At 38.7% G+C, this 26,656-nt stretch overlaps 1 protein-coding gene across 1 annotated transcript in view; it reads right to left on the bottom strand.

The window, feature by feature from the left end:
- Positions 1-4,940, bottom strand: part of mRpL46 (mitochondrial ribosomal protein L46) — a 53,921-nt gene extending 48,981 nt beyond the window's left edge. The window contains exon 1 of the mRNA XM_090390189.1: positions 4,743-4,940. Coding sequence (XP_090246315.1) covers positions 4,743-4,839 — 97 coding nt within the window. The 5' untranslated portion in view covers positions 4,840-4,940. The remainder of the gene's footprint in view (positions 1-4,742) is intronic.
- Positions 4,941-26,656: the final 21,716 nt, after the last annotated feature.

The following is a 26,656-nucleotide window of genomic DNA, read 5'->3' as shown; positions in this document are numbered from 1 at the left end:
GATGAGTATGCAGTAGCTTGATAATTTCTTTACAACTTTCAGAAAACTTGGTGCACCAGTCATGTACACTTGCATGTGAAAGGGTCTCTTCCCAATTTTCAATACTCAGATCCCCAATGTAACTTTTCTGATCTCTTCTAAGAGCTGCATAATTAGGGAAAGATAATATCAGATAATAGTAGTAGTGGTTTCTTGCATGTGATGCAAGAAAGCAAGTGTATGAGCTTATGCAGCATCAGCCAAAAAAAAAAAAAAAAAACACAACCATTCCCTCCAAATGCCTGTCCAGTAACTCCTTAAATTTATTTAACCTATCAACTTCCACGACAGATGGAAGTTTGTTCCAGCAATTAACGACTTGCTGGCTAAAGGCAAATTTCCGCACATCTATTTTACATCTGTCTTTTCTTAATTTGAATTTATGCCCCCTTAGGTTCGTAATCTGAACAAGTGGAAGGACCCCATCAGAATTCAGCGCGCTCAACCCATTCAAGGCCTTATACACCTCAATCAGATCACTGTGCAGGTGTCTAGTCTCCAGCCACTGCAATTTGCAGAACTTAAGCCTCTCTTGGTAAGAGGATCCCTTCATTCCCCTCACCAATCTTGTTGCCCTTCTCTGTACATGCTCAAGCAAATCTACATCCTTCCTAAAATGAGGCATCCAGACCTGTATGCAGTACTCAAGGTGTGGCCTGACCATTGCTTTATACAGAGGGACAATCACCTCCTTTTCCCTGCTAGCAAAATTCCTATATATCTTTAACAAAAACCCATGACCTGCCCTGGCAGCCTGCCTGCATTGCTCAGAAAACTTTATATCTGACTGCACAATTACTCCCAGGTCTTTTTCGTTTTCTACCACCTTAAGTGTAGTAACACACAGTTGGTACGTTTCTCTGGGGTTACTTCTACCCATATGCAGTACTTTGCATTTGTCAATGTTAAAACTTCAGTTGCCACTTCTCAGCCCATCTGCCCAAATTTTCCAGATCCTGTTGCAGTAGCACACTGACATTACTGTCATTAACAACCCTGCCAACCTTTGTATCATCTGCAAACTTTGACACTAAGCCAGATATACCTACATCAATATCATTGATAAATATACAAAACAACAGTGGACCCAACACCGAACCTTGTGGGACTCCACTAATAACATTAGTCCACGAAGAGCAGCACCCATTGATTACCACCCTCTGTCTTCTCCCACTCAACCATCCTTTTATCCATTGTAGCAACTTACCCTTAATATCATTCTGCTCCAATTTGTACAATAGTCTTCCATATGCAACAGTGTCAAAAGCTTTCCTGAAATCCAAATATATGATATCAAAATTATTTTTTGCATCCAGTTCCTTTGTAACCACATCATATCCTATCAAATTTGTCAGACAAGACTTTCCCTTAACAAACCCATGCTGTGTCTGAATTATTGCTGCAGTTTTGTCTAGATGATCCTGCAATGCATCTTTAACCAGTGACTCCATCATTTTACCAGGAACAGAATTTAAACTAACTGGTCTGTAATTACTCGTGTCACCCTTTGATCCCCCTTTGTGAATTGGGGGATACATTTGCACATCTCCAGTCCGTGGGGACTGGAGAAGTGCAAATGTACCCCATTTCACATGATGCACATCAGTACCGCATTATCCACATGAGAGATATCCAAATCTAGTCTTAATGATCTTCTCTTTATTAGGGATATGACCACATATCAAAAATTCAACCAAGGTCTGACTGAGTTCTGATACTGACAAAATAAATATATATGCCTCCCTTTCTCAGATGGTTATCATCACTACTGCCAGTCTCTCCCATATGGCTACATACCGATGATATGCCAAAAATAACCCTATATATTTTTCTTAGTATGATAAATTAAACCTTTTTTGCAACAACTAACTTAATGGGCTCTTTTCCTGTAATACTTGTAGGGCATCAGTGGATGACTATATCAAATTCTTGATATTGCAATAAAATGAATGTTGTCTTGAAAACAACTGCCTATGAATTAAACAATTTTCTCCAAGTAAAACATAATACATAATAAAAATGAAAACATAAATATATAACATTTTTGGGGAGAGAGAGTCCCTTGATGCCCCAATCCATTCTTACTATTCTCCTTATTTTAACAAAGTCTTGATTTTATCATTAATATACTTCATGTATGATGCAAAAAGATTGATTTTCATCCATAATCCCAAATACTTTATTTATTGTTAATTTTTTAAAATAACAAATGTACCTTTACTTTTTATTACTCAATCCTGTTTACACTTAAATGTATCTTTTAAAATCATTATGTTAGGTGATCTATCTTCAGACACTACTAACTTATGCACCTCACACACCATTCATTTATTATCATCATAACTGAGTAAATCCAATATTCTGATTCATTTCTGATATTTCCCTTTACTAATAAAGTGTCTGTATAACAAATTTCTAATAGCGTATCTAAAATATAGTTCCACAATATGGGGCCAAATACTAATCCATGAGAGCAACCTTTCTTTACCCTTTTTGATATTTTATCTTAAATTTTCTGTACTACTACCAGCTGCTGTTAAAAATAATCATTAATAATAACAATAATAATATATCTTATGAGTACTTTGCACTTGACTGGCCTACCAAACCAATCTAAGCCACCAGTGTGAAAAGCATCTTGTATATCTACAAATACCCCAAGCAGATATTTTTCTTGAGTTTACTGCACCTAGAATGATAATACGATGTTTGATATTTTTAATAGTTTGCAGGTTAAAACTGAATCGCACAGAAAATGAAACCTCAGTCAGTACTGAAGATACCTATAATTTACATCAGATAGTTAAAATCAGTTTTCTGATATGTCGAAAAATTCAGTGCTTTGCAACTGTTACAGAAATTCTTTAAATTAAGACAAAAATGAAATAACAGTCTCAGGCAGGGGTGCAGACTCCCAACCTTTTTTATTATTATTATTAGCCATAAGGTGCAAGGAAGCCTGAAGCTTATGCCGCACCAGCCAAAAAAAAACAACAACCCGTGTTACCCTGTGAGAGAAAGAGAGAGTGTCAGAAGTAGAAGGAAATTGCCAAGAAAGCAAGAAAGAGAAGAATGATGATATCCAGCTCAGGACCCTGGGTTTTCCAAGCCCATACTCACCAGATGTGAGCCCCTGGGGTTTTGCAAGTCATTCTACGGTCTTTTTCTCCTACACAAAGGAACAGAGAACAGAACATTTATATAAACGATACACATCTAATACCATAGTATACATAGTAGTTTGATGCGAAATGATAAATTATGCATCCATTATTTAGTTGTTCACTATTCTTATCTCATCCATTACATTATTATTATCATTAGCTATATGGTTAAAGCGACCAGGCGCCCTGAATTTCAGTCGTTTGCCTGAAAATGTCCCGGATTTGGTCATGTAGCTTCCATACTTAATGGCAAACATAATTGCATTATGTTTACTGGGAACCAGTGGTACAACAGAAAGAGTTTTTTCAGTAGTAAATAAGCTGTGGACATCAACAAAAGCACAACTCCGTAGAAACAATGAAAGCAATACTAAAAGTTAGGTGCAATTTTGCTAATTCTTGTGAAGAATTTTTACGAATAAAAAAGCAAATAATGAAGAATTATTAAGAAAAATTTACTCAGCGGAAAAATATATTTAATTTCTCTTGTTTTTATTGTTAAAAGAAGTATGCATTATTATTATTATTTCACAAAAAAAAACCTAACCTTTTCTTTACTAAACAAAAATGAAAATCAATTAAAAACATGACTCCTCTAATAAGTTTTTTTTTCCCCTTCTAATTACAACTATTTTTCTCAGTTCACACCCTGTCGTTATATAACACAAGAAGTACTGTATACTGAATTTCTGCCTTTCTGTGAAGGAAAAATAAATAAATAAACATATAGGGTATGCCAAAATTATGTTAACACTTATATGGAATGAACATTTGAATTTTATTTTATCCGTCAAGCTTTCCACCACTGTTCTTTCTTCTAGCATTAACCTATCTGCCATTATATCTGAAAAAAATAAAAATAAAATAAAATTCAAATGTTCATTCCATATAAGTCTTAACGTAATTTTGACAATGTTTTTTCCGTATAAGTGTTAACATAATTTTGACATACCCTGTGTAAGCTATATATATATTTTTTAAGAAGTGTAATATTTTATTTTATAAGTTTAGTTCAAAGAAGATAATGTATTTAATTTATATTTTGTATGTGAATTTATATATATATATATAACATTTAAAAAAATATGTGTATATTGTTTCTAGGGGGGGTTGAAAAATTCCCCCTTAATGTTTCGCATTGGAATACTAGGGATCTGGTCACTTTATATATGGTGCACGGAAGCCTGGGGTTTTTGCTACACCAGCCAAAAAAAAAAAAAAAAGGGAGAGAGAGAGCAAGGGTCAAAAGTAGAAGGGACTAACCAAGAAAGAGAAGAATGATGATATCCAGCTCAGGGCCCTGGGTGTGCCAAGCCCATACTCACAAGATGTGGGCCAATCGGGTTATGAAAGTATCCTAAAGTGTCTAACCAATTTATTCTGCCAAGAGCGTACAAAGTGAAGTGCAAATTCAAATATCGAGTGTCACACCAAGTTTGCAAATTAAAGTTCCAACAAAATCATTTGAAAATTTTAGTTTTAAATATTTAAATCACAATAAAATGTGAAGACATGCTAGTTCTGTCAAGTATAACTTACATTTAAAATGAGGTATACAGAATAAGATGGGGAAACTCGGATACACTTTGCTACAGAAAAAAGTACCAATTTTTGAAAATGTTATTTGACAAATCATTGTTATGCTCAAATAAATAGAATCCTGTTAATGAATATATTAAAAAAACACCCAAAGATTATGAACACAACGTAAACAATATCCCTCAGATGCATCCATAATAGGTTGCCAACTCTTCACCTTGCGGTTGCGTGAAGCGGATAACTAATTTTTATAATATTATTATTGAGCGAGGTGCAGCTCTAAATACACAGAGTAGTCAGAGCCGGCGCAGGGGTTTCAGGGGTTTCGGAAGGGTTTAATTAAATATGAAAATGATGCGCCGACAAAGCGATCCCAAATATCATAAAACCATAAAGAGGATCATGTTAGGCAGGCGAAGACAGATTACGAGAAATCCTTGGCAAAGGATGCAAAGAAAAACAGCAAAGAGTTCTTTAGTTATGTAAACTCTAGAAGGAAGGGGGATGAGTCAGATTGGTCCACTTAACATAGATGGTTCGACTATTCATTCCTGCTCAAGTAGCTGATAAACTGAATGAGTATTTTGCATCTACATCACACACGAGGAGTTATTCAAGGAGGGGAATGCCAGAAGTTTATCCAACTTTAACATGGAGATAAGTGATTTTGTAATAACTGAGAGCAAAGTGAAGGAGAAACTGCTGAAGTTAAACATAAAAAAGTCACCTGGGGCAAATGGAATCTATCCAGTTATATTGAAGGAGGCAGCGAGGGAAATAAGCAAACCCTTAACCATAATTATGAGAGCATCCTTGGATTCAGGGGAGGTCATCACGGACTGGAGATGTGCAAATGTATCCCCAATTCACAGAGGAGGGTGCAAAGGGTGATGCAAATAATTATAAAACTGTTAGTTTAACTAGTGTTCAGTGAAAATTAATGGAGTCACTGGTTAAAGAGGTGATACAGATTCACCTAGACAAGACTGCAGCAATAGTTCAGACAGCATGGGTTTGTTAAGGGGAAGTCTTGTCTGACCAATTTGATTGGATACTACAATTTGGTCTAAAAGGAACTAGATGCAAAAAATAATTTTGATATCATATACTTGGATTTCAGGAAAGCTTTTGATACTGTTGCACATGGAAGACTGCTGTACAAATTGGAGCAGAATGGCATTGAGGGCAAGGTACTGCAATGGATAAAGGGATGGTTGAGTGGGATACGGCGGAGAGTGGTATTAAATGGACACTGCTTTACATGGACTAATGTTATTAGTGGAGTCCTCCAGGGTTGGGAGCTGGGCCCATTGTTGTTTTGTGTATTTATCAATGCTATCGATGAAGGTATATCAAGCATAATGTCCAAGTTTGCATATGACACAAAGGTTGGCAGGGTTGTTAACAGATGCAAAGTACTGCATACGGGTAGCAGTAACCCAAGAGAAACTTACTAACTGTGTAGTACTACACTCGGGGAGGTGGAGAATGAAAAAGACCTGGGAGTGATTGTGCAATCAGATATGAAGTTCTCTGAGCAGTGCAGACGGGCTGCCAGAGCAGGTCATGGGGTTTTGTCAATGATATATAGGAATTTTGCTAGCAGAGACAAGGAGGTGATTATCCCTTTGTATAAGGCAATGGTCAGGCCACACCTTGAGTACTGCATACAAGTCTGGAGGCCTCATTTTAGGAAGGATGTAGAGTTCCTAGAACGAGCACAAAGAAGGGCAACAAGATTGGTGAGAGGAACAAATGGGTGCGCTTACGAAGTAAGGCGTTCTGCAAGTTGAAGCATTTGGAGAATAGGCACCTGCGAGGTGATCTGATTGAGGTGTATAAGGCCTTGAATGGTTTGAGCTGATTCAATGCTGACAGGATAGTTACGTTTGCTCAGATTAAGAACCTGAGTGGGCATAGATTCAAATTGAGGAAAAACAGTTGTAGAATAGATGTGCCGAAGTTTGCCTTTAGCCAGCGGGTAGTTGGTTGCTGGGACAAACGTACATATATTGTTGTGGAAGTTGATAGCTGAAATAAATTTAAGACTGAACTCGACAAACATTTGGAGTGACTAGATGGGTGGTAGGGGAAGTTTTTTTGTGTTTTTTTTTTTTTTTTTTTGACTTATGCTGTATAAGCTTACTTTCTTGCATTATATGCCTCGTCTAAAGCTAATGCTAATGTTGTAAATCAATATTTTTTTTAAATACAATATATTCTTAATATTTGATAAAATATTTAGATAATGTTATTTCTTTGTTTAGAAATAATTATTACCTTATTTAATTTAAATAATTATCTTTTTTAACCACTAAAAAAATCGCCCTGGGACATTTTCGCCCTAGGCGACCGCCTCGGTTTGCTTAATTTGCTTAATTTGACGGGCCAGCTCTGAGAGTAGTAAGATATGTTTGAACTCCGTGGTTAGATATAAGTTAAAATTTACAGTATTTTACTAATTATTTAATTTCTTTTCCTTAATAACAGTAGTTAAAGAAATGCGGCTAGTTGGTTGGTCGCATGAAATTTTATTAAGCGACCAGGTAACTAACACTATGAGACGTCAGTATATTATATTATTTGTCAATCAGAAAATGGCAGCCAAACAGTAATCAGATTAGATTAATGTGAACCGAAACTCGAACAGCAAGCTTACCGAATGGGAGTAGCAAATGATTACAAGACATTACAACAGACGATTACAGGGGCTCACATCTGGTGAGTATGGGCTTGGCAAACCCAGGATCCTGAGCTGGATATCATCATTCTTCTCTTCTTGCTTTCTTGGTGATTCCCTTCTACTTCTGACACACTCTCTCTCTCTCTCTCTCTCTCTCTCTCTCTCTCTCTCTCTCTCTCTCTCTCTCTCAGGGTAATGCGGGAATTTTTTTTTTTTTTTTTGGCTGGTGCAGCGTAAGCCTCAGGCTTCCTTGCACCATATGGCTAATAATGATAATAATAATAATAACAGACGACTACAAGACATTAAAAGATGCTTGAATCGACTTGAATCAAGTCGATTCAAGTATCTTTTAGTCTATTTTCAAATTTTTTTTAGTATCTTCCTTTTGTTTGCTTAATTTACACAAATTAAGCAAATTACACAAATTAACCAAGCAGCCCGAGAGACTAACCCGGCTGTTAATTATTTCTGAAAAAAAAAAAAAAAAAAAGAATGCTTATGAAGTCTTCCATCTCAAGTGAATCAAAGCCCTTTCCACAGTATGGATGGTAGGTGGTTAATTGAGCTCACCGCAAAGGCCCTTGTGTTGCTCAGGTGGGATTTAGCAATGGTATCTGGTGCGGTTAGGGAGGCTGGTTTGCAAGATCCTTTTTCTTTTGTTATGGCTATACTAAAACCATTTAGTAAACGGAAGGGAATCCACTTCTGTAGGGGTCCGGGGGCTCCATATCCAGTGAATCCCCCTTTCGCACAGCCCTCACTATACTAACCAATTCTTTCGGAAATTGTCTCACTGACAATGCTTCGGATGAGCATTATCATTTAAACAATTTAGTATTAGTATTAGTCAAAGAGTGAAAGGAAGACAGGATTTTGATGCACCGGCCAAAAAAGAAAATAATAATAAAATAAATAGATAAGAAACAGCAAATTACGCACTATCTTCCTCATGTAAGTAACAGTGCAATTGACCCTTGAATTTCATAAAACTGTCAGCATCAATTACCTGAGGAGGCAATTTGTTCCTATAATCAACGACTTGCTGGCTGAAGGACAACCGCTTCTCCTGTAATTTGAATATATGGCCCCTACTTCTGGAGTTGTTTACAACAAATTTCAAATTATTATATTAGAGCCACCTGTAATTTTTTACATATACCCATATGTATGTATGTGTGGAAATTGCGTGTGTTCTTTGGTCGATTTGCCTGTTTTGCTGGAAAAAGAAAAAAACAGTTTCTGGGAGAAAAATTTTGCTATCTATTAGTCTGAGACCGACTAACTCGGCCACGAAGTGAAAAAGCCCATTAAAGTTGCTAGCGTCATCGACGGGATTCCAACCCGGGCTTTTTCCACCCGGTGTTGGGAGGACGATGACGATACCACTGTGTTATCTGGGTTCTCTATAACAAAATTCAAATTGTTGTATTAGGACCACCCGTAATTTCTCACATATACCCATATGTATGTAAATTGCGTGTGTTGTCTGGTCCATTTGCCTCTTTTGCTAAATGAAAAAAAAAACCCCAATTTCAGGAAGAAAAAACCTTGGTATCTACGCCTGAGACCAACTCAGCCACAGAGTGAAAAAAGCCCATTAAAGTTCCTTGCGTCATCGACGGGATTCGAATGCGGGCCCTTTCCACCTGGGGTGCGGACGACGTTGACGATACCACTGTGCTACTCGCGCAGACAGTTCTCTATAACAGTAAAAATTACACATTCATTCATTTTACTAACCATTCTCAGGGCCTTATAAACCTCAATCAGGTCACCTCTTCTTTTTTTTTTTTTTTTTTGAATTTTTTTTCTTCACGTACTCTGCCTTGAGTCCCACTCTAGCGCAGCCAATTTATTTATTTCATTTTTATTTTTTTATTATTATTTCTTTTTTTTTATTATTTATTTTTATTATTATTATATACTTTTTATTTTTTATTATTTATTTTATTTATTTATTATTATTATTATTATATACTTTTTATTTTTTTATTATTTATTTTATTTATTTATTTTTATTATTATTATATACTTTTTATTTTTTATTATTCTTATATATTTTTTATTATTATTATATACTTTTTATTTTTTATTATTCTTATATATTTTTTATTATTATTATATACTTTTTATTTTTTACTATTCTTATATATTTTTTATTATTATTATTATATATATATTTTTTCCTAACTGCATCATGAGTGGTTGTGTTTTTTTTTCTTCCTTTTTTCCCTCCCCCCCTCTGGAATGGACCCCCCCAGAGGAATCTGGCCCACCTTCTGGCAACACTAGATGGGTCAGAGTCTCTTTTGAGACAGTACGTGTTTTGCTGGGACTGGCCTACTTTCCCGTGGTGTGGACGAATGCCCAGAATTATCTGTCCAGGTGACTAATGCTTCTGTGTAGCCAAAAGGCCAGAACATAGACATAATAAGCGCAAACCTACGTCAAACACATATCTGGCCCATTTGCACTGATACTGTTCTTCATAGAGTTACGAGGCGGAGTTGAACAAACGTTCTAGTTGCCGCCCTTACATATACACATATCCATATATCCACCTCTGAGGCACCTGGTTGCCAAGCTCAAAAGCTCACATAATCGGAGTCTTTCTTCATACGATCACCCTTTTGCCGATCTCGCCATGCGAGCTGCACTTCTTTGTACCCTTTCAAGAAGCTCAATATCTTTTTTCAGATGAGGGCTCCATATTTATACACAAATGCTGTCTTACAATTGCCTTATATAGTGGAATTATGACCTCCCTGTCTCTACAGGATAACTACATGATGCACTATCGATAAATCATCGATAGTGCATCATGGGCTTTCCTGGCCGCCTGTTTACACGGCTCACAAAACTTCATATCTGCTTGTATCGTAACTCCCAGATCCTTTTCTTCCTATTTTGTTTTTTAATATAATCCCACTAAGTGTATAATTTTTTCGTTTGCCATCCTACAAGTGTAAGACCTTGAATTTTGCTGCACTAAAAGGTATCTGCCAATTTTCTGATCATTCTTTCAGCCTATTCAAGTCATCTTGAAGGAGCGCTACCCTTGGCACTGATCAGTAAAACTTTCCCAATCTTTGTGTCGTGTGCAAATTTATCATCACGCCTTCTGTCCCTTCCACATTATCTTTTATGCAAATGAAAAACAACAGTGGTCCAAGAACCGATCGGTGAGTGCCCCACTTCTAATGTTACACCAACCTGAAGAATATCTATTAATCACAACCTTCTACCTTTTGCCCTGCAGCCACCCGGCAACACATCTTAGAGTCTTTCCAGCTGGTACAAAAACTTCTCATGAGGGACTAAGACAAATGCTTTGCTAAACCCATATAAACTGTGACGAAATTGTTCATACATCTTGCACATGAGTAACTGTATCAAAATAGCCTAAACATGATTTTTAAAAACAACTCTGGCTTGCTTAGTAATGAAAAAAAAAAAAAAAAATACACATATATATGATTGCCATAACTAACATTTTAATGGTATTTTTATATATTTTTATTGCTTATGTCATGGCATAGATTGATTTTTTCCAGGTCACGTTGGGTACTCACCATGGTTTATGGTTTACCTGATAAGCTAGTATATCATATTTTATTTTAAAAAAAAAAAAAAAAAAAAAACTCTAACCATTATTAACTTAACTCATATATATATATATATATATATATAATTTTTTTTGACACTGTAGCTTAATATAGCTTAGCTTAATTTAGCAATTTATTTGAATATGCTAAATAATTGAATAAAATAGGAAACTGGTAATTAATTGTTTAAGAAAGTGCCTAAAAGGCAAGGCATATTTTCCAGAAAGGAAAGAGAACTTTGACCCAGAGAAAGTCAAGACCGAATTCCTAGAAAAGATCGAGTAAGGGTAATTATACGGTGAACTGGACAGAAAGGGTATTAGATAGTTAAGGGTGACAGGATTAATGGGGATTAGAGAAAAATAAGAGGAGGAGAAATGGGAGTGCAATTTGATATTTAGATATCAAATTAAGGAGCTGAGTGGCGGGACATAGGTTCGTTCTTTCGGGTAAGACCTTGGCGATTTTGGTGTGGTGTTTTATAATTTTGTTGGAGTCTTGTGTGGTATGGAGAAGTGCAGTCGTGTATAGACGTAGTGCGTAGAGGTTGATGGGGTGTCGTGTGTTGGTTAATGGTGCAAAGTGTAGTGGAGTGAGAGGAAAGTAGTAGTAGTAGTGGCACGTGATGCAAGAAAGCATGTGTATGAGCTTATGCAGCATCAGCCAAAAAAAAAAAAAAAAAAAAAAATCACACCATTCCCTCCAAAAGCCTGTCCAGTTCCTCCTTAAATTTATTCAACCTATCAACTTCCACAACGACAGATGGAAGTTTGTTCCAGCAATTAACAACCCGCTGGCTAAAGGCAAATTTCCGCACATCTAATCTACATCTGTCTTTTCTTAATTTGAATTTATGCCCCCTTAGGTTAGTAATCTGAACAAGTGGAAGGATCCCATCAGAATTCAGCGTGCTCAACCCATTCAAGGCCTTATACACCTCAATCAGATCACCGCGCAGGTGCCTAGTGAAGTAAGTTCGATATTTTGGGAAGTGGAGTCGAAAAGTCGCGGACCGAAGGTATCTGAAAAATTATGAGAAACAATTAGAAGCCTGACAGTATCTGAGTCGAATTAGAGGTCTGGAGACAAGTCGGAAAAGCAGAAAAGTCCCAGGAAATCCAAAATGGAAGCGAGCTCCTTTGTTAAGTAAGTTGGCCCCACCTGATGGAAACCGTAAGTAAAAATTTTCCATATAAAGTTTCTTCTCAAAAATATGTCCAGAGGAGCAGAATTAAGCATTTAAAGGAACTCCCTAGAAAGTGATCAGGTAATGAGTACATGTTCCCATGTACTCATTATGTTTCATCGAAGTTAAATTTTGAGGATGATTCATTTGAACTCTAGTAAAGGATGTATCAATTAAGAACTGTAACCTGAGACTGGAATTATAGAAATAATTTTATTGATGTATGAGTGGAATTAAGATTTGGATTAATGTGAATAATGCTTGTGTTAATTATAGATATTAGGATGCCTAACTTTACTCAAGAAGGTATTTACTTATACATATATATGTGTGTTACTGAGGAGAAAATTGCCGATATGGGATGTTGTATAATTAATGTCTGAAATTATTATATTAAACTTTCTGAATTTATACTTGTGTATAGTGTAAATTGCTTCACCTTACTCTGTTTTCAAAAACGAATTTGGAATTTTCTCAGCAGTCAGAGGCCCTGATTGAAAATGAATTAAAGTAGGAAGGTAGCCTTTCACACAAATTATAACTAGTGTGATATGGATATTACAATTTACTTTAATCAGTCAGTACAAAAACATATACCTACACTACACTGTGTGTCCTTCAGAATGCCATTTCTGTCTAAATGTCCTTTGATTGCATTCTTGACCAATGCCTCTAATGTTTTACCTACCAATAAATTATGCTTCGACTAACGGGTCTTTAGTTACCGACTTCACCCTTTGAACCGCCTTTATGTATTGTCGATACCTTGGCACTTCTCTAATCCCAAAGAGTCCCAAGTCCAAAGATGCCCTCACAATTAATCTTGATGGCTCAATACACTCTCTGGCGGCTTCCCTCAAAATTACAGGGCATATGCCATCAACTCCGGGAGCCTTACTTGCCTTTGTGCCCTAAAGTTTTTCTAATAAACAGTCTTCTGTAAATTCGAAATCACTAATTTCATACTGCTCAGTCTCTTCTCAGCATGGCTGGTCTTTCTTTAGTAAATGTCAATGCAAAGTACCTATTCAATTCATCAGCAATGTCAGCTGGGTTATCTAAGACTTTCCCACACCCGGTACACAAGGGTTCCATCTGATTCACTTTATTCTTCGTTGTATTCACATACATTAAAAATTTCTGACTTAAAAGTATCATTCAGATGAAACACCCTCCTTACTCTAGCGATTTGGCTCCTTCTCAGAGTTTACTTCTCGAGTATCAAAACGTTGCAAGGAACACGTTTTGGTCTTTGCAGGAGTCCACTTGCGAGTCAAGGGCACTATAATCGATATTAGTGAAGAGTTCCAAAAATGCTTCCAGTCGTGGATGAAGGGAATTGTTTCGTGTAGAGATGCCTATGACAATTACATTAAAGGGGACAACACACAAATTATGTAAATACAATTTTAATTAACTTAAAAAGTTACTGCAATAATTACTAGCCATGGCAAATATAAAAATATGAAGGTCTGAGTCGAGTTGTTTGGAATTTCCTCAAGATTTTCCTTGGTAATCCTTATATTATTGTTTTGTTACATTTAAGCCCAGACAAATCACGCAATGAATGAATCAACGAATTCAATTTATTTTTGTCACTTATTCAGTTACAAAGCGGAAATGTGGAAACGCGAGGCAAGAAGGATAGATGCTTATTCCTCTGTGCATGTTTTCACCTATAAGAAACTACAGAAACTCAATGATTAATTCACTGAAACACAATATGCTACCTTAGTGGGCATTCCCATGAATACAGTGGTTGTTTTTTCTGTTCCCTGCTTCTCTAATTTTTTCCCAATATTTTAGATCTTCAATATTATCAAATCCTTAGTTGTTGGGATTTTGTTTTCATAAAGGTAATTCAAAGAAAAATTTAGTTTGTTTTTAGAGAGCCCAAATAATAATGTTACCAACTTCAGCTTCTAAATGGAAGGCATTCAGTAAGTAACCATAGAAGCTACTAAACATTTCATACCAAGAGATTTGTTCAAGGTTTAGGCCTAAATGGATATCAAATGAACTGGTGAGGCTAGTGTCAGAGAAATAAACACGTGGGGTATTTATAAATTATCGGGACACAGAAACGTATAAGTACAAACTAGTCCGCAATTAAGGTACTAAGCAGGAAAGGCATGCTAAGGCAGAATATGAGAATTATTTGGCTAAGAACGCAAAGAAATGTAGCAAAGAATCCTGCTTTGCTTATGTCAATACTAGAAGGAAAGGATGAACTACATTGGCTCTCTGGATATGAACAGCATAATCATTTATGATTCTGTTCGGACTGCTCCCAGAAAAGAAGCAGCAAAATAATTAAGCAAAGATTTCGGCATAATTATCAGAGCATCCTTTGATCCAGATGAGATCTCTACAGGTAAGTTTGAGATGTGCAAATGCTCTTCTATTCACAAAATGGGAACAAAGGACGAAATGAGTTATTACACATCTGTAAGGTTGAGCCCTCGTGGGTAGCACAGTTGCTAGAATCGTCATCCTCCCCACACCGTGTGGAATAGACCCGAGTTGGAATCCCGTCGATGACGTAAGGAATTTTTATTGAGCTTTTTCACAACATGGCTGAGTTAGTCGGTCTCAGGCGAGGGTAACATGGTTTTTTCGTCCAGCAAAGAGAAAATCGACCACAGAACACGTCTTACCAATCTGCTTGGCTACTAACAAAGGAACTGGATGCAACAAACAATAATTTTGGCATCATTTACTGAGATTTCAACAAAAAACATTTACGCTATTTCACATGCAAATCGGATTAATGTGACATTGGAGGCAAGGTACTGCTATGGGTGAAGGTATGGTTGAAAAAGCAGAAGACGGAGGGTGGTTACCACTGGGCACTACTCTTCTTGGACTAATGTTATTAGTGGATTCCTCCAGACTTCAGGGCTATAATCCCAGAATAATATACCAGTTCAATGGTATCACACTGAAGTGAGATAACGTAAGAGATGTATAATCCGATGTGAAGTTCTCTTTACAATTCAGACAAACGGTTAGGAGAGGTAATAGGGTTCTCTCAATGAGGTACAGGAATTTTTCTAGTAGGAACTTTTTTAGCAGTAAGGAGGTGATTATCCCATTGTATAAAGCAATGATTAGGCTGCATATTGGGTACTGAATAGAGGTCGGGAAGCTCCGTTTCAAAAAGGATGTAGAATTGTTGGAATGGGTACAGATAAACAGCAACACGATTACTCACGACAAACAGAGAATTCTTTTACGAAGAAATCTAAAGACCTTCAGTTCTTTAAGTTGCATTGCTTTGGAAACTAGGAACCTGCATGGACACCTTTGAGGTGTTTGAGGCATTAAATGGTTGAGTAAATTATGTGGCGATGGCCTCCTTACTTTTTCTCGAGCAACACACGTAAAGTGTGTTTAGGGTCGAGCGGCACCAGGGGTTTCCCCCATCTCCGCGTAGTTTACATTGTGGGTGAACCAGTTGACTGGAAAAGCCAGAGATTCAAAAGTGTATGGACTTTGTATATGTGTGATGCCTTGTACCGTTGTTCATCTGGTCATTTAGCCGCCAGACCCCTACTGAGGCCCGACGTTGTCCCACTTTCGCCCCGTGGAGGCACACCAGGTACTTACTAGTATATAGTTCACTCTGGCAGGTCCTGTCACCTAATTTCCTAAGATTTCAGTGGCTAGGACTTTAAAAAAAAAAAATCGCGTACGCGTCGCGGGGAGCGCTATAAGTCCAAAATGTTGTGTAAAATTAATTTAGATTGGTGATTTTAGATTGTGTGGGGCGTGTTCACGTTGCTATCAGATAGAGTGGGGTGAAGGCTGAAGACTGGGGGGGGGGGCAAATAGACAGAAATATGGAGCCGAAAGGGAAGGCAACTCCAGTTTACAGTGGGGCATGCCCGTGCCCCACCAGAGGGAAGAAATAGGGTAGCATGGTGGGGAGGGGACAGTAATCTGTCCCCTCCCCACCTGCCAGAAAGAGGTGAGACAGTGAGCCAGACAAGAGAGCTGGCTCAGGTTGCCAATGTGGCCTGCGTGCATGGGTGGGAGCAAACCAGACCGCAGGGTCAGGTCGGCATGGTGGGGAGGGGACAGATTACTGTCCCTTCCCCACCTGCCAGGAAGAGATGAGACAGTGAGCCAGACAAGAGAGCTGGCTCAGGTTGCCAATGTGGCCTGTGTGCTGGGTGGGAGAAAACCAGACCGCAGGGTCAGGTCCGCACCATCCAGAAAAACTTGAGGCCTAGCAGAGGCGATCCAATGTTGGTTTGGCTGAATAGGTTGTGCAAAATGTCACAGTTGGGAGTCATTCATGGGACTGTTGTCCCGTCCAGTAGTCAATGTTCTGGGAAGTGGAGTTTTGTCACTTCTCATAAGAGTTCCAGTTTTGTCTTGCATGAAGGATGACAAAACTGGAACTCTTATGAGAAGTGACAAAACTCCACTTCCCAGAACATTGACTACCGGACGGGACAACAGTCCCATGAATGACTCCACGTAAAGTGTAAAGTGTGTTTAGGGTCAAGCGGCACCAGGGGTTTCCCCCATCTCCGCGTAGTTTACATTGTGGGTGAACCAGTTGACTGGAAAAGCCAGAGATTTAAAAGTGTATGGACTTTGTATATATTTGATGCCTTGTACCGTTGTTCATCTGGTCATTTAGCCGCCAGACCCCTACTGAGGCCCGACGTTGTCCCACTTTAGCCCCGTGGAGGCACACCAGGTACTCACTAGTATATAGTTCACTCTGGCAGGTCCTGTCACCTAATTTCCTAAGATTTCAGTGGCTAGGACTTTAAAAAAAAAAAAATCGCGTACGCGTCGCGGGGAGCGCTATAAGTCCAAAATGTTGTGTAAAATTAATTTAGATTGGTGATTTTAGATTGTGTGGGGCGTGTTCACGTTGCTATCAGATAGAGTGGGGTGAAGGCTGAAGACTGGGGGGTAAATAGACAGAAATATGGAGCCGAAAGGGAAGGCAACTCCAGTTTACAGTGGGGCATGCCCGTGCCCCACCAGAGGGAAGAAATAGGGTAGCATGGTGGGGAGGGGACAGTAATCTGTCCCCTCCCCACCTGCCAGAAAGAGGTGAGACAGTGAGCCAGACAAGAGAGCTGGCTCAGGTTGCCAATGTGGCCTGTGTGCATGGGTGGGAACAAACCAGACCGCAGGGTCAGGTCCGCACCATCCAGAAAAACTTGAGGCCCAGAAGAGGCGATCCAATGTTGGTTTGGCTGAACAGGTTGTGCAAAATGTCACAGTTGGGAGTCATTCATGGGACTGTTGTCCCGTCCGGTAGTCAATGTTCTGGGAAGTGGAGTTTTCTCACTTCTCATAAGAGTTCCAGTTTTGTCTTGCATGAAGGATCAAGCAGTCAAACCTGACATCTGGTTGGGGGTCTCTGTGAAGCTTTGTTTGACACATCTATTCGAAGTTTGCAGGCAGAGGAATGGTCAAGCGTCTAGCATACAGGTTCTGGGCAAACTTGGTGAACGCTATATATGAGGCTTCATCTTCCAGTAAGTAGTGTTTCCGGTTTTTGGGATTAAGGGGCACTTGGATGATTAATTCAACACGAAGATCTTCATAAAATTCGCAGTCATACATCTGGTGTCCCCAGATCTCCACAGAGCCACATGCACACATTGGGTTGTATGGTTGTAAGATCAGGGCCGTCTTTTCCATTAGGCAATTTAGGATTGACAATCGATGGCCGTCTTTTCCATCAGGACTAACGGATTATTTAACGTAATCAAAGTTCGTATTACGATTAAGTTAGTGCTGAAATAAATGTAAAAACCTCAAAGCCAAATTTATAAAAAAAAAAAACTTTTAGAACAAGGTTTCCCAACGGCGTCAGTATTGAACCCCTCGGGCGAATCATCTTGAAAGAGGGGTCGACGGGCAAATTATATACAGAATATAATAATATATGATTTAAAAATATAACTATGAACATGGGCCTTGTTAATTTTCGGTTTTAGCAATTTGGTATGTGAATTTTACCGCTAAGTGGCAGAATCGTTATACAGAATTAGTAATATTGTAGCTGTTTCTGATGGTGCCCCAGCAATGGACGGCAAATATAAAGGGTTTTTAGCACTTTTTAAGAAAAAAGATTCCTGATTTAGAACTGCGCAGGCAGCATTGGGGTGCAAAAAACGTAAATAATATTCTGCAAGTGTATGTATTAAACCAATAAATGAAATAAAGGCAAAATCCTTGAATGATCGTCTGTTTGGTCAAATATGTGCTCAAAATGATGACATCTACAACCAGCTGCTTTTACATACAGAGGCACGTTGGCTGTCAAAAGGAAACTGTTTACGTTTGAATTTTTTGATTCTGTAATAGAATTTCTCTTTGAAATAAAGAATTCGTTAGCACAATTGATAAAAAAGCATGTGTTTTACCAAGTTGATACATAATAAAAGTTTAATATCCAAACAAAACTACAAGATAGAGAGATATGAATATAATTCAAGTTCGGTCAATTATTCTCAGGTTTCGATCCAAAATGGACATATTTGTATCCACTTTAAATCGAAGAGATTTTCACTACTTTGCTAACTCTTGTCAAGCCTGACAATTATGGAAAAAATACAATTTCAATGATTTGCTATTGTACACTTTCCATTTGAAGAAACTGAAACACTAACATTCGATTTCAAGATCTTCACGATATGATTGCACCAGAATGAATTCTACAACGGTTTGAGTGTGATGTGTGTGTTTCTGAATATATTTTACAAAAAGAGTTAACTATTATTAACAGATTTTTCTTATAATCCAACCAATGTGTATTTTTTGAATGCGGGGGTCGATATTTTTTTAAAGGGGTTGGCAGGTAAAAAAAGGCTAGGAACCCCTGCTTTAAAATTAATTAAAAAAAATTAATTTAATACGTTTGATACGATGTAGTAAGGCCTTGGAATGAAGAATACCTAGGGGTTGAGAATACCATAAGGCCCTGTGCAGGAAAAATGTGGGAAAATTTGCTTTCAGCCAGAGAGTAATTGACTATTGGAACAAACTTGCATATGGTGTTGTGGAAGTTGGTAGTTTGAATAAATTTAAGAAAGGCTTAGATAAATTATTAGAGGGGATGGACAGATAAGCAGTCGTATTTTTATTTTATTATTATTTTTTTTTTCGTTTTGTTTTATACTGTATAAGCTTCCTTCCTTGTATCATCTTTTCTCTATATTAATGCATCGTCTGCCACTATTTATACTGATACATCATCTGCTATTACTTAAAAAAAAAAAAAAGGTAAAGTGCAGCCATTATCAACCCACTGTAGGATGGAAGCCTCCTCAACAATTCATGCTGAGGGAAATGGACCATAATCTGCCACGCTGGTCCATTGCGGGTTGGCAGATCGACAGTGTTCAGCAGTCAGGGGTTTGAACCCGGGTTTACTCAAAGAGCATATGCTACTGCACTCCCGCTCCTGACCACCCGGCTACGGAGGCCTTTAATACTACAACTATTGCTAATACTAATACTAAAAATTTCCATCCACTGTGTATTCCAAGTTGCCTATTTCGAAACACGTTTCTTCAGACAGCACATTGACAACGGCTGTAAATGAATTTCGAAAGCCGGAATACGACTATAGACTCCGAGAGAAACTTCTGGGCTCCGAAAAATTACCGACGTACGAGCACCAAGAATAAGCTTCAGATTCCGCTTATCACCAATAAGTTTCAGTCTGCTACATGCAAGGATGACTTGGTGACAAGATAACAAAGTTAACTAGAACGCGAGGTGTGCTGAAATTACTTCAAGGGCAATTTTTTTTCTGAAAGAACATGAATTGGTTAAACTTCAGTAAGAGACTCTTACCTATGGATCTGTGCGACAGCAAATAATGGCCAGATGTAGCTCCACTCACTGCTTCGCGCTGATTGGCTGCTAATCACCATAATTTTGAGTTAGAGTGATTGCTGTTCTGCTAGACAAAGACAGTAGGAAATTTAAAATCGAGAAAGAAGTTCGACAAAGAGACACAATATCTCCGAAGCTGTTTACTGCTGCCCTTGAGGAAGCTTTCAGTACATTAGACTGGTCGCAGAAAGGAGTCAATGTGAATGGAGAGTACCTAAACCATTTACGATTTGCAGATGTCATTATTATTATTATTATTATTATTAGCCATATGATGCAAGGAAGCTTGAGGCTTATGCTGCACCAGCCAAAAAAAAAAAAAAAAAAAATTCCCTGAGTTACCCTGAGAGAGAGAGAGAGAGAGAGAGAGAGTGTCAGAAGTAGAAAGGAATCACCAAGAAAGAGAAGAATGATGACATCCAGCTCAGGACCCTGGGTTTGCCAAGCCCATACTCACCAGATGTGAGCCCCTGGGGTCAATTGTGGTCATAAGCCACGATCCCAAAGAATTAGAGGATAATCTTAATCAGTTATGCACAGTTAGCAAGGATTTTGGACTAAAGTTGAATATGGCTAAACAAAAGTAATGATGAACAAGTATGCCACAGAAAGGGACATAATGATTGAAGGAGCAGTAATTGAAAAGGTGGAGTCATATACTATCTGGGACAAGTTATTAGCTGTAATAATGACAAATGGCTGGAAGTCAAGAGAAGAATAAATTTTGGATGGATAGCATTCAGGAAATATAGTCACATACTGAAGAGCAATATCTCAGTTTGTCTGAAACGTAAAATAATGAACCAATGTATACTCCCCACCATGACTTATGGAAGTGAAACTTGGGCACATACCAAAAAAATTGAAGAGAAGCTGAGAACTACAGAGCGAAGAATGGAACGAATTATATTGGGAATCAGACTGTTAGATAAGAAGAGAAACACATGGATTAGGCAGCAAACTCAAGTAAAGGACATTCTTATCAAAATTAAAGAAATAAAATGGTCTTGGGTAGGACACATTGCTGGAAGACATGATGACAGATGGACTGAGAAAATAACAGAATGATACCCAAGAGGAGCTAGAGGAAAACCTGGAAGACAACGGCGGAGATGGATAGATGAAATTCATGAGTTTGTGGGTAATAAATGGATGGCCATTGCACAATACAGAAGGAACTGGAAAGTTGCTGATGAGGCCTTCATCCTGCAGTGGATTGAAAATGGCTGATGATTGCTGTTCGGCAGGAATACGATAGAGGCCAGTAAACCTGACCTTCGTTTGTAGTAGAAGTTTTCATTTCCTCTAGTGAAAAGGATTACGTTAGATTACGCCACTAAATTTGGGCCGGATTCAAGTGAAAAAGGTACATACTAAATATTACGGATATCTTTCTTGGGTAGAATCCGTCTCGAATTTGGTGGCATAAACTAATCTAACTTTTTTTAGTAGACTGTATAGGAACGTACACTAAACATTGTTTTTCGGTTGAACCCGTCCAGAATTTGGGGCATAAAATAACACAGCCTTGTTTTTTTTTAACTAGCCACAACTGTCCCGAATTTGCTGGCGTAATCTAAACTGACCTTTTTTTCAGTAGTTGAAACGAAAGTCTGTCAAGAAAACTTCTACTTGTAGTTTTCTTAACGAAGGTCAGGTTTCTTGGCCTGTTTATCATATTTCTGCGGGCTCTACTGGCTTGCAGAATGGCATTCACTCTAACGCAAAATTGTGGTGAGCACCAGCCAATCAGCGCGAAACAAATGATGGCCAGAGCTACATCTGGCCATCATTTGCTGTCGCAAAAATTCGATGGGCAAGATTCTCTTACTGAAGTTTAATCCATAAATTATTTCTATGATTTTTAATATTGAGGAAGACCTGAAGCCTTTTTTGTGATTTACGTTGGAATAGAAGTGAGAACTTAGGTCACTGCAAGAGGTAGAAATTTTTGAAATGCATGAGTTGAAAAGGTACGATAAAAAAATCTGTCATATAAACACTAGCAGATTTAATTTAAAAAGAAGTGATATTCCATGAATGCTTGCAGTGTTTTTGGCTGGTAAAGAATAATGTTGATCACTTGTTTGATTATGATGGCTGAAAAAGGGCTAATTGTATTCGAGAAAATATGTAAATAAAGAGTTCATCAGAAGTACATACGAAATTATTTTCGAGAAACTGGGAGTCAAAATGAGATGATCAACCAGCATATTATTCACTGCAATATTTATACGAATTCCTAATTAATCAAAATATCATTCATTGTAATGCCTATATGAATACCTAACTGACCACATGATTCGATATATTTCTCTGCAGTATTAAACTACTCTGTGTTAGCTAAAAAGGAAAAATTATCGTAGCAAGGCCTTCACTGGTGGCCAGCAGAGGATAGTTGCTGATCTCTCGCTTTGCGTGTGTGTGTGTGGAACACACTCGGTTACATCCTTGGTTCTGGTCGAATTTGAGAAATACCGTCTGAAACAGGTACCTTTTTTCATTGCACAGAGGTAATCTGTCTTAGGCGAAATTTTTATTTTTGAACCAAAGCAACTAGGGCTAGAGTTGTTTTAGGAACATCAGTGACTAAGGCCATATTGCTCATAGGAACTAAAACGACAAGGCATCAGTATATTGTATCTGTATTGAATACAATCTGTGGTCGGGTTGTCTGTTTTTCTGAATAGGATTGAAGACTGTGCGCGCCTATCCGAAACCAAATAACTCGGCCACAGTGCGAAGGAAGCCCATGAAAATTTCTCTCGTCTTGTCGGAATTCGAACTACGCTTTTCCCACTGTGTTTAAGGGACAATTTAGATACTATGCACTAACGTTTCATAATCTTAGTTACCTTGAGAGAAATTATAGCGCCAAACGGTTAATAAAATTTTCGTTCATATTTAGTATAACATGCTCCAATTTATTCACGCAGTCTAAAATATACAACTATTTTCAAATGAGATTTTGAAATTTTTTGTAACATTATTTCCTTTTCCATCACAACTAAAGTTTCAGAGATATCTCTGTAGGATTTAGTCCGATTCAATTACCTCAATCGCTGGAACTATCTGAGTTTTATGTTGTTGATTGTCTTCTGCACCGGTGTCATCCCTTAAAATAATGATTGGTAATATGGGTCTGAACGGTTCATCCTCTTCTGCGTTTCTTTCTTCCTGAGTTATATGTTCGTGGTCAAACTTTTCAACTGGTTCACTTTCTGCAGAAATTATCTCTCTGTGAGTTAAGGATGGTAAGATTCTTTCTGGAATTTCCTCATTATCAGTGTCGCCCTCGATTGCTGTGAATTCATGAGCGACTGGAACAGGGCTCATAGCTTCTCTTGTTTTTCTCTGTGATTTAATTTGCTGGTCCGCTTCCTTATCTGAACCTAAAGTTCGATGAGATCTTCTTAGAGCTGGCATACGGATAATTTGAGACTCTCTGGGCATATGGCTAATCTTCATGTCTGGGATCGAAAACAGCGAAGAAATTTCAGAATCAGGTCCTATTGCAAATAAATAAATGAATATAAACAATAAGAACAAACTCGATGCAACAACAACAACAGTAATAATAAGGAAATACTATACTTCAATGTTTTGATTTCCTGCATAAATTCAGGCAGAACTGCAACCACAGTTTTCCACAATAAATTACAGAGAACGCACAAATTACATGTAGTCTTTTTTTTTTTTTTTTTTTGACTACATTCATTTGGGAGCTACTCTTAATCCAATGAAGGATCCTACCACTTCGACTTGGGAACAAGCTGTCTCTTTCATTAATCGGGGACTTTCTTGAATGCAGTCCGTAATTTGCACATTGAACACTGAATGCAGTCCATAATTTGCGAACGGAGAAGGTATAAACAGTCGAAATTAATCATAGAACGAGTAACAAACTTGGAACAAACAGCCGAAAGTTGAAAAAGACGTCGAGATTTGTTATCTAGATGTGTACGCTCGCATCCACCTTCACTGCTTGTTCTACGCGAGAAATATGATATGTTAAAGCAGCTTTCATAATCATGAGATACACTGGTGTGCAAAATTTAAGGACCAGTCACAATTTCACCTTTAGCTTCTCATAGAAGTGGCCTGAATATGGAAAAAGCATACCGAAGAAACTTCGTGAGGTATAGAAATGATGAAGGAAACAACAACGGAAACAAAACGGTACAGAGGGATTTTATTCAAAAATGGCAACATAGCACTGGCTGCCATGATACAGATGCATCACTATCAAAGATGGAACAAAGGAAAAAGGGGGTCCTCAGTAGGAGATATATGGCCACCCATAATGTTGATACAGGCTTTGCACCGCCTGTTCATACTTAGAACAATGTTGTTGATAAGTTGTTGCGGTAACATCGTCCATTCCTCTGTCAACGCCATCTTCAGGTGAACATTTTCTGGAGGGTGTGGACGTGCCGCTAGAACGTCTCCCCAAGAGCGATTTAGATCGGCAGAACGGGTCGATTTGTGTTTGCTGGACGAAAAACCCCAGTTTCTGGAGGAAAAACCTTGCTATCTACACCTGAGACCGACTAACTCAGCCACGGAGTGAAAAAAGCCTACAAGTTCCTCGCGTCATTGACGGGATTCGAACCCGGGCCTTTTCCGCCAGGTGTGAGGAGGACGGTGACGATACCACTGTGCTACGCGCGCAGACCCATCCAAGATAACGACTCCCCAGACGAAAACACCTCGACTGTCATATCCATCCATCCCTTTCAGTGATGTTTGAGGGGTGATACCGTGTGCCAACCTCTCACCAGATTAGCTGACGTCCAGAATCGCTGCTGAGACTGAATCTACTCTCATCAATAAAGAGTACCTTAAGTAAATATTTTGTGGTTGTAACCTTTAGAAATAGTGTTGGTCCTTAAGTTTTGCACACCAGTGTAGTACCAAATGATTATGACCTTTTCTAGCCAATGAGGCAGTCAAAGGATAACTTTTCTGGTTTTTTTTAATCATTTTCACCTTGTGGTTGTTATCAGCTTATTTCTGATGGCAACCACAACGGTCGCAATGTATAAAAAAATATTGGAACGCTATAGGAGCATCAGCGACTACGGCCATATTGCTCCGTTCTAAGTGGCATCTCATTCAGTTTCTGACGAAATGCCACACAGAGAGGAACTCGGCGAATCCGACTGCACAGAAGTAGTAGGCAGGACTTTTGAGGTACTGCATTTCACAGTTGGGATGATGCACGCAGGCCTCGAGATGTTTAAATGCATTGTCAATGTTGTTGTTGTTGTTGTTGTTGTGTTGTAGGGTTTTAGGACCATCAGCAACTACGGCCACATTGCTCGGTGTAGTTGTCTGTAAATTGCACGTGTTCTGGTGGATTTTCTGTTTGCTGGCCCTCGTTGGTAACACAAGTGGTAGAATCGCCGTCCTCCACACACTGGGTGGAAAAGATAACTTGAGGAATTTTTAAGAGTGTTTTTCACAATGTGGCTGAGTTAGTTGGTCTCAGGAGAGGTCAGCTTGGTTTTTTTTTCCCGGAAACTCGGATTTTTCGTCCAGCAAACAGAAAATCGACCTCAGAACACATGCAATTTACAGACAGTATAATAGAGTAATACGGCCTTAGTCACTGATGCTCCTAAAATCCTACTACAACAACAACATTCTGTTTGCTGGACGAAAAACTTGAGTTTCTGGGCGAAAAGACAAAGCCACGTGGTGAAAAAGACCCATAAAAATTTCTCACTTCATCGACGGGACTCGTACTCGGGTCTTTTCCACCCGGCGTGTGGAGGACGGCGATTCTACAAACTGATACTTTCCAAACAAAACGCCACTAAATCCTCAGAACAAGTCTCAGGAGATCTAGGGTCGCAGAAGGGACTTCGGCGCGCTTTGGATAGTTTCCATGGCCGAGCTGTGGTACACAAATCAATGATCACCAAAGTCAATGCTCAGCGACGGTTACAATGGTGCTGTGCTCTCTCAGAAACTGTACATTGGACATGTGTTGTGTCTTATGTACGGCGGCACCTAAACGTTAGTTCAACTCTGCCAGGGTACACTGTGATGAGCACAGAGCTCTGTGAAATGGCCAGATACAAGTATGGTGCCCCTCCAAATAGAGGGGCTGAGCCCGGACCAGCACCAAACCGCCGTGGCGGATCTCATCACTGCCGCTGCAAACTGCTCAATTAAAATGAAAAACCCAACTCCAGGGGCTATCCCCTGGTGGTCCCCGGAACTACAACAGCTCAGACGTGAGGTGAACAGAAGGAGAAGACTATTCCAGAGAGCACGACTTTCCTGGCCAGCAGCAGAAATAGACCAACTCCGCGACCACTATCGCGCCGCAAGAAATGAGTACACGGCTGTAATCCGACTCAGGAAACAGCGCTCATGGGAGCAACTAGTTTCTACAACCGGAAACGAGCACCCCTGGGGGGTTGCCTACAGAATAACGACAAACAAACTTCCCAGGGGAGAAGTTATCCCCACAACAAAGACTCCGCTAGGCACTTATACCAAGACCTGGCAGGATAATATCAACATCTTGGGCAGCATGTTTCCTGGACAT

The sequence above is a fragment of the Mastigoproctus giganteus genome, chromosome 2 (genome assembly GCF_048544385.1).
Source record: "Mastigoproctus giganteus isolate SK-2022 chromosome 2, ASM4854438v1, whole genome shotgun sequence".
In the NCBI taxonomy this organism is placed as follows: Eukaryota; Metazoa; Arthropoda; class Arachnida; order Uropygi; family Thelyphonidae; genus Mastigoproctus; species Mastigoproctus giganteus.
The sequence above is the reverse complement of the archived record's forward strand: the minus strand, read 5'-3'. Positions and strand labels throughout refer to the sequence as shown.